This window comes from Hippopotamus amphibius, chromosome 3 (assembly GCF_030028045.1).
Source record: "Hippopotamus amphibius kiboko isolate mHipAmp2 chromosome 3, mHipAmp2.hap2, whole genome shotgun sequence".
NCBI lineage: Eukaryota > Metazoa > Chordata > Mammalia > Artiodactyla > Hippopotamidae > Hippopotamus > Hippopotamus amphibius.
The window spans coordinates 17,495,418-17,512,096 of record NC_080188.1 but is presented as its reverse complement, the minus strand read 5'-3'; the positions used below and the strand labels follow the sequence as shown (position 1 = coordinate 17,512,096).

The following is a 16,679-nucleotide window of genomic DNA, read 5'->3' as shown; positions in this document are numbered from 1 at the left end:
GAGCAAACCAAGGCTGAGTGTTTGTCAACAGAAAGCAGGACCTCCCCCTCCTTCCTCGGAGATGCTCTGTCGGTTGGCTTAGCCATCAGCATGTGCGCATCCAACCAAATACGCGCGGATTCACGAGGAGGAAGCGGCTTGGATGGACAAGACCGTTTTCCAGATACACGGATAGGACACTGCACCCCTTGATTCATTCTTTGTGAGCTGGGTCAACCCTCCCTCTTCCTTCTTGTGTTATGGAAGCAAGTTATAAGGATTGGTTTCAGAGTGGAGGTTTGCTTTTTGCTTTTTTTTTTTTTCAAAGACTATCCCATATACAGAGTCTCTCAAGGTAAACTGAGTTTGTAGGCAATTAACTGCGGCCAACATTTAGATCATTTGGAAGTACATTTAAAAGAAGAGTCTTGTAAAAACGCAGATGAATAATTACCCAATTTAAGAAATAAATTAATGTTCTAAATTTATGTAGTACAACTGCAATCAAAATAAAATCCAAGATGTTTTTCTTTTAATTATCTTTTTTCTTTGCATTTCCCCTAAGGGTTTAACAAAATGATGAGAGAGAAATAATAGTTGTAAGGACTGATATAGACATGGAATTGTCTTGGAAACGAGTGTGTGTTTGGACTTGAGAAGAGATCGTTGGACACCTCTGATACTTTTTATGCTTATATGCTGAAGAAGTCTCTGTGTCCTTTTGGTCAGGCAGCTTGGGACTGAAGGAAGAAAGCAGAGCTCTTAGCACCATGTGTGATCAGCTGAGCTTTCTGGAGACTGTTCAGAGAGGTCTTGGGCTCTAAAACTGCACGTCTTTGAGCTGATGCAGGTGGCCAATTGTAACCTGTCCTCCCCTCCCCTTTCTCTTTCAGAGCTGAACGATACTGTAAATGAAAATAGTGACACCGTAGGGCAAATTGTCCAATACATCATGAAAAATGAAGGTATGGCTATTTCAGTGTTTAATTCAGTATTCATATGTTTTTTTAAAAACCTGCTTCAAAGAGTCATGAACTGTATGATTTCTCTTGTCGATGTTTCTGAAGTTATTGGCACCTTTTACCTAAACCCACAAGTAGCTCAGCTGCCAGCATGATCCGACCAGGAGAGTTTCACAGAGGCATTTTCTAAGAGTCAGTCAGTCTGAGTGTTGCAGCCAGCGTCAGCCCTGGAGGCTTGCCTTTTAATCCTGGCCTCACCTCGATCTGCTTGGAGTCATATTACTTCATGGAGTCTCACTTTCCTCCTCTAAAATAGTATTTACCTCATAACATTGTTGTGACATATTGCATATAAAGTGTTTGGTATAATAAGCACTTGAATATTATCTATGTTTTTTTTGTGCTTTTAAAAATATTGTGGTAAAATACACATAACATAAAATGTACCGTGATACCCATTTTATTTTTATTTTATTTTTTTATGCATTTCTTAAAGTCTTTATTGAATTTATTACAATATTGCTTCTGTTTTATGTTTTTGGTTTTTTGGCCCCAAGGCATGTGGGATCTTAGCTCCCCAGCCAGGGATTGAACCTGCATCCCCTGCATTGGAAAGTGAAGTCTTAACCACTGGACCACCAGGGAAGTCCCTAAACCCATTTTAAAATGTAGAATTCGTTGGCCTTAAGTACACTCACGGTAATGTACAACCATCGCCACTGTCTAGTTCCAGAGCTTCTTCATCATCCCAGACTCTGTACCCACTAAGCAGTCACTCCCCAATCTCCATCCCCTTCTCCTCCATTCTCTGGCAGCCCCTCCTCTGCTTTCTGTCTCTGTGGATTTGCCAATTCTGTGATCTATTCTTAAGTGGTAAAACTTGTAAAAAGTGTAACCTTTATGGCTTAAAGCATTTTTTTTCCCTTCTGAAATGTATTCTAAACCTCATCTTTGGAAACTAATCAGTATTAGTTTAATCTTGATTAGATAAGTCAGGGTCATTGTTCTGAAGCACTGGCGATTTGTTGATGCCCTGCTCCTTCCCACATACCTGTGAACTAAAAATGTCACCTGTCATATCAGTAAACAAAGGATGTAGCCATCAAGCCATCACATTACAGCCGCCCCAGGGGTGCACCCTCGGGAGACTCAGAGAGCACAGGATGCTGGCCCCAGATAGCTGAGGTGCGTATCAAAGGAGTGACTTCAGTGAGCCCAGACTCTTGCATCTTCCCATACGTAGAAAAGTGCAAAATTCCTTAGCTTGAGATGTCTGGTTGTCTTTAATAGTAATCTTTTGATGTTCCAACTACCTGGTCTTTGTTGCAAAACCCCTGTATATCCTGGCTCCCTCCCTTGCCTCTCCAGAGCAGTCCCTCAGAGTTATTTGAGATGCTGTGTCCCAGGCTTAGGTCCTCAGATTTGCCCACTGAGTTAAATACAACCTCTCAACTTTCAGATTGTGCATTATTTTTTTAGTCGACACACCAAATAGCCTCAGGTCCCCATACTTTGAATTCTCATGAGGATTTAAAAGTAGGGCTCTGTCTGTGCTGTGGTCGATGCTGACTCATGCAGTGAGCACTGACGCACCTGAGGCATTTGTCTGAAAGTTGAAATACCTCCGCACTGCTCGGGAGATATCTGCTCTTCTATCCCCAGGCCCTCCCCGGGGATCCTCTGCCCCTATATCCTCTCTATCACCTGGAGTGCCTGCCGGGCCCAGGCTGTTGGTCAGTTTTTCTGACTTAGGGAAGCAGCAGTTTCACATGGCTCAGCATACGTTTCACTGTTCTTTACAGAGTGGCCTGTATTTGGCATAGATCTAGGTGCGTTATGTGTATAAGCTAATCCTCAGAATATTCCTCTGTAGTTGATATTATTATACCCATTTTACAGGTGAAGAAAGGAAGACTCCAAGTGGTTGGTCATATGGTTAAGGAGCAGCCCGACCCTACCTGGGTCTCTTTTATCTATACAACAGTGCCTGCCTCTCTTCTACTTTGTAGCTTTCAGTTTCTACAGGATGGGAAACCAGATAACCAAACTCAATAATATGGTGTTTAAAATAACAAAAAAAGACGGTGATCACATGGATTTGATATCTGTTTTCTAAAGACCTTCCTTCAGGGAACAGTATTTGGTGATGGTATTCTTGAGGACTCAGTGGTTCATATTTCTTTTACATAAAAAAGTGGATTTTAATTTGCATAAGAAATACACAAATATGTTCTTGGTATAGAAGCTCCAGCCATTACAAAGGTGGGCAGAGTAAGGTGTGGACGGCCCTTCCTTGCTCCTGTGCCTTGTGTGTTTGAAACTGCCTTCAGGGCTTTGGGGAGCTTGGAGACCTTTGGGACCTGGACTTCTGAGAGCTGCAGCAGCTGCTGAATTAGGGAGTGCTGCATGAGGGAGGGGGTTACTGCCAGGTGAATTGGTGGAAATAAGTCAGCTGTGAAAACTTTCCTGGGGGCTGAAGTTCTTGTGTATGGCTTCATTGTAGACACTGAGTGCTTACTGTGTGCCAGGCTTGTTCTGAGGGCTTTCTGGGAAGCCTGTGATTCAGATACTTCATTTCCAACTTACACTTGAGAAATGGAGGCCCACAGCACTTAACTAACTTGCCAACGTCACCCTGCTGTAAGTAGCAGAGCTGAGATTTCAACTCTAGCATCTGATGCAGAGTCTGTACTTAACCCACGTGTTGTCACTGCCTCTTTCCTGGTAGCAGGAAAGAGGGATGATAAACTTCTTCCTTTCAGAGAGATAAGGTATACAGCTGGGGTGTTTTATAGAACTCCTAAACATTAACTCATTAAATTCTCCAAACTATCTTATGAGGATCGTTTGGACCCCATTTTGCAGATGAGCAAACAGAGGCCCAGAGCGTAAGAAATTTACCCAGGGTCACAAAGCCGGCATGTGGCAGGATGTTGCCAGCAGTGGGTGGGCCCCTTCTCCTAATTACAGCAGACGGGAAGCCTTTGGGTTCCTGGAGCAAGCAGACTATATAATTTCCTCACCTCCTACACTTGTAGACTATAGGGCTGTTCTTTTCTTTTTTAATTAATGTCCTTTTCCTTTCAGAAAAGGAAAGGTTTTTGGTTTCTGCTGCCTTGATTGCCAGTAGGTATGCTGGAATACTACCACGGCGCCGATTCCATTCTTTCTCCTCTGCTCTGCAGTTCTTTCCCTTCTGTCTTTCTTATTCTCTACCCTCTTCCCTGTCAGGGTCTTCACCTGTGTGCCTGTGATTTCTCCAGTGACCTGTGAGGAGGGCTGGGGGCGCTGATCCTTCGTGTGGCCCTGGTTCTCCTTAGCCACCAGAAGACATCTGATCTCACTGGACACCCCTTTTCTAGCCATGGTCCTCTCTCGCTTCCAGCCTGTGCCAAAACCACAGCTGGGGGATTAGACACATGCTTGGATCTCTTACCAGTTTATAACCTAGCTTTTTTTAGTTTGCCTTTGTTCTAAATTCTCTATAGAACAAAATGTATTTTTCTTTTCTTTGTCATTAGCAGACTGAACTTAAAATCAAGTTAGACCTCCCTGTTGAGGTTAATTGAACTTTTTTTTTTTTTTAAATTGTCAGCACACTGTAACATAATTTTTCTTTAAACATTGAAAAAAAAAAAGGAGTAAAATTGAGTACAAACCATTACCATTTTCCCAGCTTTATTTAGGTTTTCTTTGTCTATAGTTACATATTTTAAAACGTTTGCAGTCATGATATATGACTCGTTTTCTGCTTTGCATTTTTAATTTGGCTAATGGGGTAGTATTTCACCTGTACTCGTGGTGACATTCTTGTTTATGGTTTAAACCTGTCATGTCTTGAATGTTGCAAATCAGGTTTCGCTTAGATAAATATCTCTTGAAGGATGGATTTACTGGCTGACCTGCACACCCATTATTTTCCCCCAATCCCTAATCCTTTCTAAATAGAGCTGAATTGAAGCGTGTTTGGGTGGCCACTGTATGGAAGTTTAGAAAGTACCTGCAACTCCACAGCTGAGCTTCTCTGCCAGGCCCTGACACTGTCTGAAAATAGCAACAGTTGAGAGTATTGTGCTTACTCTGCAGGATTTCCGGTTGTGGCAGAGGACAGGGATCCCGCGGTGAAATTCTTACCTTGGGACTCAGTTGTCTGATGGCCAAAAGGAGTCCTTCATAAACTACCATCATTAGTGAGCAGATCTCTGAAACTAGCTGTAACGATACGCAGACATCCTGTGCACTGTTAAACTGCTCATCAGTTAGGTAGACCCTCGGACATTGAAGGAGTCGGGATGTTAAACTGCTCATCAGTTAGGTAGACCCTCAGACATTGAAGGAGTCGGGATGTTAAACTGCTCATCAGTTAGGTAGACCCTCGGACATTGAAGGAGTCGGGAGGGGCGGTTCAGGGTAATAATCACCCCCTCTAGAGTCAGATAGACCAGGGTTTGTATCTAGGTCTGTGTCTAGTTCTGTTTCTAGCTGTGGGACTCTGGCCAGTCAGTTACAGTCTTTAGGCCTCCGTGTCTATCTGTAAAATGGGGATGATAACTCTCCCCCCTCTTGGGGAGAGTCGAACATGGTAGGGTCTGTAAAGCTTTTAGCCAGTGACTGACACATACCAAGATCTTGCCTTGAATGTAAGGGAAAACTTTGAAGAGAATAATGATGGGAGAGAAAACAGGGCATTTTTTCTGTCTGATTTTGACTGCTCTGTGCATATGATCAGGCAGGAATTCAGGAAAGAAGAGAGGAAGCAGTTTCTGGAAATTACTCCCCACTAGAAAATTTCCCCTGTCCTGGACAGGTGTTGCTTGCTCTATAACTGACTCCTCCCATCCTTTGGATACCCGTGGAGGGAAGTATAGTTGGACAGAATGCCGACAAGTGTAGGGAAACCATCTTTTGCAGCTTATTGGAATGAAATGAGTAATCAACAAGGAGGAGATATATATTCAATGGAACTTAATTGGATTATTGCTCTTTTATAGTAATTTTACCACCAAATTAAAGCGTGTGTTTATGTGCTAATGGTGGTATTATGTGAGAGTTTTCTCATCACAGGAAACCAAAAATCTTCCCAACGGATACTTTCCTGAAGTTCACTCCCTGGTATAGATTGGAGGGTAGGCTAGAGATGAGGGCGTATGTGCAGGTGTATGTGTGTGTTGGTCCCACATACCCACCCTCAATGTGTATGAATGATATTTGCATGAAAACTTGAGTCTACTCTTAAAGCATCGCTCATAGCAAATGAAGGGGTTGGTTACTATTGTTTCTTAGAAACAAGCGTGAGATACAGGAATACATGAATACATGAGAAACAACACAAGCCTATAAAAACAAGTTTTAGTAATGATTTTAATATGTTTTAATAATCTTCCTGGGAGCATTTTATAATTTGATGTTTCTAACACAGGTCATCATTTAGCAGGTGATTGATTTTCTCAGGTGACTCTTTAAAGTTTTGTTTTTGAAAAGCTCATTCTTATAAGTGAATGCTATTAGTGTTATTTTTGTTTTCATACCTTTTTTTGTTGTTCTTTTCCCTCTTTTCTGTTCATAGTTTTGAAGTTTAGTAAATGATGGCAGAATATAAGTGTCAACTGGCAAATTATTGTGTATTCCCTAAACTCTTTATCTGAAAGAAAAATATTTTTCTGAATTCTTAGTATTAGTGAAAAGGAAAATGATCAGTGTTACTTAAATTTATCTTACAGGGTGTAATGTGCCTTTTTTGTCGTGTGGGAGAAGATACTACTGATGCATTTCAGTACTTTTTTGGGAATGAGAAGTCTTGTTTAGATCAAAACTTGTGTTTGGAAATGCATCTGTGCATCTTCACAGACAGTCATGAAAGGCAAAGGAAATATTTCTTTTTGAAAAGGGTGGTATGCTCTGTTAATATTTCTTCAAAAACCCCATGAGTTTGCAAGGTTGTGAAGGGGAGAAAATGAGATTGTGGGGGCAAAAAAAAAACCCCTTACTATCAATACTTTATATGTAAAACACAGATAGGCATATATTACATAAACAGATGTATTGGGTTGGCCAAAAACTTCGTTCGGGTTTTTCTGTGAGAGCTGATGGAAAAACCTGAACGAACTTTTTGGCCAGCCCAATGTATCTGCAGTATTATAGTTTCATGGGAGGGTGATTAGGGGAAAAAAAAATGCCCAAAAAAGGCTGCTGGGTGGAGCAATAATGAAAAAGAGTTGAGAAACACTGGATACACATTTAACTGTTAATACTTAAAAGCAGCATTGTTGAAATTAGAGTTAAGCTTCCTCCTCTCGGGATATCATTTGAGATGTTCAATGCTGGTGTTAGCTCACGTGGTAAATGGTGATTTTTTATTGTTTCATCTCTAAGGAAGTTGTCGCGGTTAGTCCTGTGAACGGTGCTTTAAAAATCAGTGGGAATGGGTCAGGAGTTAGTCATAACATCTGGCCTTGCCAGGAACTATCCAAGAGGAACTTGACCATCCACTTCACTGTTTTATCCCTAAGACTTGACACCCTACAAAGGACAAAAAGAGCATGTGTGTCTGTGCATGGGGCTGGGGTAGGCACCCAAGAAGCTTAGATTCAGTTTGCTGTAGTTGACAGTCTAGGCCTCACCTACAAATTAGGATTTAAAAAAAAAAAATTAACATTAGAAGTCTAATTTAACTGATGTGTATGACCAACATTTAAAATTTAAAGATATCTGGCTAGAGTTAAGGTGTTGTTTGGTCCTTAAGCAGAGCTAAGCTGAACGGCCCACCTGGAAAATTAACCCTCTCACATCCCAGATTTTGTGTGGGATAGACTTGATACTACATGGGTATCCAGAATTTAGGGCTAATTCTTTGAGCACCTACAAGTTATTAGAATATAGGTCTCTTGAGACATACATTTCATGACTTATGTAGCAGAGTTAAATTTAGTTTCCCTTTGCTTTGAGAAGGGGAGAAAGAAATGTCTTCTGTTATATTGCTAATGACGTGTAGGAAACAAAGCTCTGGAGTGGGTCTGCTTTGCTTTGCATAGGTTCTCTGTCACTTTCACTAAATTCCTGCGTGGTGAAAATTATCAGCAAGATGGTGCCACATCTGGGCTTTCGTTGGGAAAGACCCTCCCTTCTCTGGGGCTCCAGGGCCTCGTCTGTGAATTGGAGGAACTCAGGCATCCTCCAACAGTTTTTTCTGATACAGTAATTCTGTGATCACTCATCTGTTTATCCCATTTTAATTCTTTACTTTTTTTTTTTCCTTAGCAAATGCTGATGTTTTAAAGGCAATGGTAGCGGACAACAGCCTGTGTGATCCTGAAAGGTGAGTGCTTTTCCTCGATTTTACGGGGCTTCTGTTTTCGTTTCTCTGCTAGAGCAGGTTTCTCTGCTTTGGCACTGTTGACATTTGGGCCAGGGAACGCTTTGCCGTGGGGAACTGCCCTGTGCCTCGTGGGGCATTTAACATCATTCCTGGCCTCCGCTTACTGGAGGCCACTGTCCCTTTCTCCTGCTGTGTGACATTTAAGAATGTCTCCACACGCTGTCAGTATCCCCTGGGGCTGAAGTCACTCCTGGCTGAGAGCAGCTCTGTTAGGAACAGTGACGGGAGGACGGAGCAGCCCTGGAATCGGGGACCCGGGTGAGTTTCACGTCCGCCACCATGGAGCCCCTCTTCTTGGGCAAGTTAACCGACCACTCTGAGCTCAAGTTCTGTCGTCTGTAAACTGGAGAAAAGCACTGTACCAACTTAACTGGCGTATTGTAAGGAATACCGACCGCCTTGGTCATCAGAAGATGTCCGTGGACAGTGATGATTAAGTGGAAAATCAGGCTGGTTTGAGGGCACCTGTTAAGTTCTGTTTTTGTATTACCAGTTTTAGGTTATGGGTTGTAGAGTATCACAGTCCTTCCTATTTAATTCCAGGTAACTGTATTTCTGTGTAATTTTTCATGCTTCAAGGAGCGCTTATTAAGTGCCTGCTGTGTGCTGGGCGTGATGCCGGAGACTGAGGCCACGGAGGCCTCAGTCTAGTGGGGAGTGGAGACAAGAGGCAGGGGGTGCGCGTAGGCGGAGAAAGTCCAGGACAAAAGGCCTGGGAGAGTGAAAGTGTGGGAAGCCCCTGGGAAGGTTCAGTCTGGGGTGGCCCGAGCGCGTGCTATGGACAGAAGCAAGAAGGGCCAGGAAGGCAGCTTAGGTCCCAGTGACATGGCAAGGAGTTTGGACCTTTTTCTGCCCACCCTGTGGGTGGTGCACCCAGCACATCTTAGCTATTTCACACATATTTGTCAAACTGGCCACGTTAGATCTGCATTTAGCGAGGTGACTCAGTGCAGGAAGGCCAGGGAAAGGAGCTCTGATGGGATAGTTTATAGAGACATATGAGCTGTGGTTTCCACCACATTCCAGCCCTGATGACAGACTCCTTATGTTAGGACCATGTCACCTCATTGAATATTTGCCTGTCATCTTTTTTTTTTTTAAATAAATTTATTTATTTATTTACTTTTGGCTGTTTTGGGTCTTCATTGCTGCGCGTGCTTTCTCTAGTTGCAGCAAGTGGGGGCTACTCTTCTTTGCAGTGCACGGGCTTCTCATTGAGGTGGCTTCTCTCGTTGTGGAGCACGGGCTCTAGGCAGGCGGGTTTCAGTAGTTGTGGCATGTGGGCTCAGTAGTTGTGGCGCATGGGCTTAGTGCTCCATAGCATGTGGGATCTTCCCAGGGATCGAATCTGTGTCCCCTGCATTGGCAGATGGAGTCTTAACCACTGCGCAACCAGGGAAGTCCCTGCCTCAGTCATCTTGGGACATCCTGTAGTCCCTGTCATTGGGTTTTGTGCACAGCCTGTACCAGATAAACGTTTGTTGAATGAATGTTGTTAAAGTTTCAAATTTAATCTCCTAATATGTGATGTTGACATTGTTTTACCTCAAAGAGCTGAAGTTGTGTGTTTTTATTTTAACAATCTACAAAGCATCCCTAACAAACACCAGGAGACTTCTGGCTCACTGTGGTATTTGAGACTATCTCTTCAATCAGGCACATTCCTTTCGAAGTGGATGAGTGGGCTGGTTATCAGTAGCATAAAGGCTGGTTTATGGTCTCATGAGACTTCCATGTGCCTTTGGGGCTTTTGGCCCTGTCTCAGGAGTCAGGCTCTGCTGTGATGTGCGGCCCTGCCCACACCCACCTACACCATGTCAGAGGGCTGATTCCCGGTCAGGCTGGCCCTGTCCTGTCTTAGTTTCTCCTTTCCTAGTAGGCCAGAGCCTTGACATGTGCCTTTTGAAAGCAGCCAGCATCTGAGCTGTATACTTCTGATTTTTATATTTTGGATGCTCTGACTGAGTTTCTTCCAGGTTATCAAAGTGATCTCCCTTATTTCTGAAGCACTGTAGCATGATGGTTAAGATCATGGTTTCTAGATTTAGTCTTTCTGGAGTTGGATCTCAGAGCTGTCACTTACTAGCTGTGTGACCGTAACTGCTCTGAGGCTCCGTGTCCTTGGTTTTAAAATGAGGAAATTAATAATACCTACCTCAAGGTTTTGTAAAGATCAGTTGAATTAATATATATCAAGTGCACAGACTGCTTTGTTAGCTATTTTTATTATTACCATTATCAATATCTCTTTTGAGCGTCACATTTGATATCTTGACCTAAAAGCTTTCTTCCTTTGACACAATAGTCAGGTTGGATCAAATATTCTATCTTAAATCATCCGATAATTTGATTGGAATTTGTTTGTCTCTCCTCTGGGGCACATATATTCAGGGCATCTCTTTGCCTAGAGATCTAGGAGACACTTGGGTATGTGTGAGACGTTAGTTTGCATGAAATTAGATTGCATGAGAAGGGAGATCGGCCATTTGGAAGGAAAGCTGATACTTGAAAGACAAACAGTGCACCATCATTAAGAAGCAGTGGTTTGGGGCTTCCTAGGTGGCACAGTGGTTGAGAATCCGCCTGCCAATGCAGGGCACACGGTTCGATCCCTGCTCCAGGAAGATCCCACATGCCGCGGAGCAACTAAGCCCGTGCGCCACAACTATTGAGCCTGTGCTTTAGAGCCCATGAGCCACAACTGTCGAGCCCATGTGCTGCAACTACTGAAGTCCATGCACCTAGTGCCCGTGCTCCACAACAAGAGAAGCCAGGGCAATGAGGAGCCCACGCACCACAACAAAGAGTAGCCCCCACTCACCGCAACCAAAAAGAAAGCCCACGCACAGCAAAGGAGACCCAACACAGCCAATAAAATAAATAAATAAAGTAAATTTAAATAAAAGGAAGAAGCAGTGGTTTATTTCCAGCCAGTTAATTCCATACTAGAAGTGATACATCACATTATTACTATTTAAAACAAGCTGTCACTGTATAGTCGTAAAAGCTGAGTACCTGCTGCTTGAGATCAGTTCACAAAGCCCGTACGTGTAATTGGAAGAGGCCTTTTTTTCTTTTGATTTAAACCTGCTTCTTCCATTGCAGGGGGAGAGAATGCCTTAGCTGGCATTTCTTTTAAGTAACCAGTCCAACCTTTTCCTTTTGCCTCCACCCTAGCCCGGTGACCCCCAGCACTCCTGGGAGCCCGCCTGTGAGCCCTGGGCCCTTGTCGCCAGGGGGCACCCCAGGGAAGCACATCTGCGGCCACCATCTGCACACGGTGGGTGGCGTTGTCGAGAGGGACGTGTGTCATCGATGTCGGCACAAGCGGTGGCACTTCATAAAACCCACCAACAAGTCCAAAGAGGGTCGCTCAAGGCGCCAGGGAGAAGTCACTGTCCTCTCTGTGGGCAGGTGAGTCCTCGGGGTGCTTTGGGTTTGTGTAATACGGTTACTGTGCTGTGTGGATCTGTACAGGCGTTAAGTGTAGAGTGTGTTCTCCTGAGCCTGGCTTAAGTCCTGTCTCTGGGCTTCGTTGATGTTTTCTGGTCTGAGTCCTGCATTTTTCCAACAGCAGAAGAATTCTAAGAGGTGACTACTGTGTGATCAGATGTGAGATGTATTAAATTAAGGTAACAGACTAATTACTTGCTGTGTTAGGGTTCTCCAGAGAAGCAGAATCAATAAGATACACACACACACACACACACACACACACACACGAGGACATTTATTATGGGAATTAGCTCACACGATTATGCAGGCCAAGAAGCCCCACAATCTTCTGTCTGCACGCTGGAGAACCAGGAAAGCTTGTGGTAATTCAGTCCAAGTCCAGAGGCCTGAGAACCAGGGGAGCCAACGGTGTTAGTCCTGGTGCCAGTCTGAAGGCCTAGGAACCAGGAATGCTCATGTCTGATGGCAAAAGAAGAGGGATGTGTCAGCTCAAGTAAAAAGAGCAAATTCAGTCTTCCTCTGCCTTTTTGTTCTAGTCAGGCCCTCAAGGGATTGGATGATGCCCATTCTCTTTGGTGAGGGTGATCTTCGTTACTCCATCTACCAATTCAAATGCTAATCTCTTCTGCAGGTGCCCTAACAGACACACCCAGAAATAATGTTTGACCACCTCTCTGGGCAGCCCTTAGCCCGGTCAAGTCGACACACAAAAGTAACCATCACACTTGCTCTAACAGATAAAGCCCAAATCTCAACTATTACAGGATAGAAGTTTATATTTCACTTGTGGAAATCAAAAGATCAGTGGTGGTTCTTCAAGCAGTCGCCCAGAGCCCCAGGTCCCTTCCACCTTGTGCCTCTGCCAGGGGTGCCAGCAGGAGAAGTACGCAGAGGACGGTTCACAAGAGGTTTTTAACAAGATGGGCCTGAAGTGGCACATTTCGTTCTTGCTCACATTCCTCTGGCTGGAGCTCAGTCACTTGGCCACACCTTAATGGCCAGGGAGGTGGGAAATGTCGTCCAGCCTGGGGCCAGGGAGAAGGGAAGAGATGGAGCTGGTCCACTGCTCTCCAGCCTCTACTGTGTAAGATCCATGCGGACTCCTGGGACGCATTCTTTTCGCTCACGTCTTCTGAGTCCTGGTTTCCCAGTCCTAAAGTTCCGTTTACTTGTGACCCGTGTATGATGTGGAGGTCTTGCAGGTCAAGTGATGACTCAGTGTGACGATACTCTATGCAGAGTAGTTTTGATTGATTTTGAGCCTCTTGCAGGACCTGCAAGGCTAATGCTGCATTTGCAAAGGCAGTAGCGAGTGATGGTCTAGAGTATGCATGCTGGAGCCAGACTGGGGAAGCCCTGAGCAAAAGCTGACAGTGTTGCCTACGTGATCCTTCTTTCTCTACTGACGAACTCTGGGAAGAGTAGCCTGGAGTCACTGAATCACCCTCATTTGAGTCTGGGCACCACTCCTTACAAACTGTTATGTCTCTCTGTGCCTCAGTTTCCCCCTCTATAAATTGAGGATGATAGCAATACTCACCTTATTGAGTTGCTGTGAAGACTAAATAAGATGACTCATGTAAAGGTCTTAGACCAGTTTTTGGTGCTTATTATACACTCAAGAATTGTTGGGTATTATTATTATTGTTGTTTGAATTCCATTGAGTTTCATCATGTGTTGCACAAGCAACAAGGGGAAGATTCCAGGGCTCTTTGCCACTTACAGAAAAACAGTGCAGCTCATGACCACACTGTTTTATTCAGAGCAGAGTCATGGGAACTTATGAATGTGGAATGAGGTGAAAATCTGTAACTTGTTTGGACAAAGTGTATTTTGTTTGCTTTAAAAAAAAAACCTTGCTGAAACTTTCAACTCAGATTCAACTTGGCTTTTTTAAGTGCCCCCAGTCCACCTCTCCATCTTGGAGGTAGAATAAATACTATGAATGTTGAATGAGTCCAGGCTATTTTTCAGCAAGTGCTGCTTAAAGAGAGTCTTACAGTTTGACTGAATGGGTTTGTGGTGACAGCTTTTTCCCAATTCTTCATTCATTCCTTCAGAGTCTCCTTCCTACTTCTGGTGGGTGAGCTCATGTTGGACAAAGAAGGAGAATTTATTTTAGATGGTTTTGAGGGAAATGAAAGCCAAGACTAGAGAGAAATATTATGAAAGACTTTAGGGTATTGATGGTAATGGATGAGAAAAGCAGTCCAATTGAGTAAATTTCTTTAACTTTTCTTAATTCTTGAGGAAAATCTCTTTCTTAAATTCCTTAATCCTTAATGAAAACCCAAATTTGCTTTAAAAACAAAAAAAACAAAAAAAACCCACAAAAAACCAGACAAAACCCAAGCAGATCACAAAAACCCTGCCAACAACTAATGCTGATAAATGTGTGTTTGGGGCCCTGTGTGTAGAGATAGAGCCTCTGCTGGGTGAAGTTTGAGAAATCAGTTTCCTAGTGAACATCTGACTTGGAGACTAGTCGGGCTTTTATCACGCCTCCTGTGGATAAAACAACTGACGTTAAAGCCCAGGTCCTTGTTAGAAACCACAGCTCTGAGGCTGTTTCGTATGTGAGTACCGGTGTTTCTTAGTGCATTTCCCATGCTCTGTAAACTGTGCAGCAGAGTCTGTGATGTGTTGAGCGAACATCAGCTGGGATGTGTGGCAGGGGACAGGGGGCCTTGCTGTGTGGGACGGTCCCTCCTGTTGAATATGGTGATTTTCTTTTCTTTTTAAAAAATTTCTTATGGAAGTGTAGGTGATTGACAATGTCATGTTAGTTTCAGGTGTACAGCACAGTGATTCAGCTATATATACATTAATATATATTTATTCTTTTTCAGATTCTTTTCCCTTATAGGTAGTTACAAAATATTGAGTAGAGTTCCCTGTGCTATACAGTAGGTCCTTGTTGGTTATCTATTTTATATGTAGTAGTGTGTATATGTGAATATGGTGATTTTCATTGCTCTCCTAACTTCTGGTTGAGTTTGCTTGGAATCCTCCAGGTGGATGATTTTTAGTTCATTCATGATTCTTGTTCAGTGGAAGAGCAAAGCCCATCATATCTGCTCTTTCCCCTGCTCAGGTTTAGAGTTACAAAAGTGGAACCGAAGTCAAATCAGAAGGAGCGGAGAAGTTTAATGTCAGTTAGTGGGACCGACAGCGTCAACGGGGAGGTGCCTGCGACACCTGTGAAGAGAGAGCGAAGTGGCACAGACTAGCAGGTAAGTTGAAGTTGTAGCGCCCTTGGGGGTGGGATGGTACATGGTGGGGAGAAGGTGCCAAGAGCCCTCCCTGGGGTCTGTGGTAGTATGGGAGTGACTTGGCAGGGAAATGAGAAGTGCTTTCCTGGAGCTGGTAGGGCTGTCGGGCACTGAACACCATCACTTGGCTGCCCAGAGCTTTTTGTGGAAAGCCCACCAGCACAGGTGCCTCCAGGGACTTGGCCTGCATGATAATGAGGGGGGAGGATTACTTACAAGGCCATGTGGAGTGGTGGGGATTGGAGCAAACTAGAAATCACGTAACCCATCTGTTAAGGTTTGCATTACCACAAGGCAGGAGGCACTTAGTGTGGCTAGATCTTATGCAAAAAAAGGTGGAAATCTAGACATTTTTACACGTGACATCACCAGGTTTTTAAATGTTGGCAGCTTGTTAAAAATCTTTTAAAAAATACCACACAGGCCAAATGAAATATAATCTTGTCATCATTTCTAGGTAAACCGTGACTTGAAAAAAGGCTCGAGCAAGCAGAGCAATGCTTTTTCCTTTGAGTTGGAAACCAGTTTTCTTTGATGTGTCACCGTTCTAAAATACCCGCAGTAGAAATATTACGCTTTCCACCAAATATTTTGAAGCAATTTAAAAGCACACGTGAACGCTTCTTGAAGTTTGGCAGTTTTAACGTTGAAAGATATTGTGTTTAAGAAAAAAAAAAGGCCTGTGATAATTTGATATTGGCTTAGCTTTTATCTTCTTCTTTGCTCTCTGTTCTGGCCTGAGTCCCATTCATCCCTTTCCTGTTACTTATTATATGTAAAAGGATGAGTGTGAGGACTCAGGAGTGACCAGCTCCTGAGTGACTGTTCCAGTGCAACAGTCAGAGCCTGAATGTTGAGGCAGAAGAGGCTCCACTTACAAATGGAGGGGGAGGCGGGGTGAGGGGGAGGTGGGATGAGGGGGAGGGGACTAGCAGGGTCCTAGAAGGCACAGGGGAACAGCAACATTGCACCTGAGCCTTGGAGTCTTGCTGCCTGGCTCCGGTCTCTGTTTCCCACTCACTAGCACTGGCATCTGGGCAAGGTGCTTGGGCTCTTTATGCCTCACTTTCCTCACTGAGAAATAAAATAATGCCGCCTACCTTGAGGGATGGCGACGAGACATCAGGGAAACAACACGGGAAGCCCAGGTCCTGCCAGATGGGAAGTGCTCAGTCAGTGCTACTGACTATTTTAAGAGGTCCGTGTGGCTGAGTTGGGGCCGGGGGGGAGTGGCTTTTGAGTGACGTTTCTCTGATAGCCTGCCCGGGCTCAGAGGGGTTGAGGACCATCCAGAAGCCATCAGGAAGAGTCACGCTCCTGAATGCTGTAAGACGCAGGGGCTCTGATAGCGTGCCAGCACGGCCAGCTCTTGCCGTTTCGCCCTCGGGAAGAGCTGGCCCTTCCCCTGACTTGAGGAGCCCAACAGAGGCTTTCTTTAAAGAAGAGACGTGGAGCAGAGACGTCTGCCTTTGGCTTCTAAGCCAGTTGCTGGTGCCTTGGGAAGGGAACCAAGAGGAATTTGGGAAAAGGAAGAAGGAGGTGAGGATAATGACAGAAACAACTGTTGTCAGTTCAGTATTCTAGTCTCCCGGGCGTTGTACCGAGATGTGACTCACGTGTCAGCATTGTAGATG

The 16,679-nt window shown here is 44.1% G+C and overlaps 1 protein-coding gene across 2 annotated transcripts in view; it reads left to right on the top strand.

Annotated features, from left to right (window-relative positions):
* Positions 1-16,679, top strand: part of RELL1 (RELT like 1) — a 63,035-nt gene that overhangs the window by 33,743 nt on the left and 12,613 nt on the right. For both annotated transcript variants that reach the window (XM_057728268.1, XM_057728267.1), the window contains 4 exons: positions 873-944; positions 8,199-8,256; positions 11,494-11,730; positions 14,868-15,006. In XM_057728268.1, coding sequence (XP_057584251.1) covers positions 873-944; positions 8,199-8,256; positions 11,494-11,730; positions 14,868-15,003 — 503 coding nt within the window. In that variant the 3' untranslated portion in view covers positions 15,004-15,006. The remainder of the gene's footprint in view (positions 1-872; positions 945-8,198; positions 8,257-11,493; positions 11,731-14,867; positions 15,007-16,679) is intronic.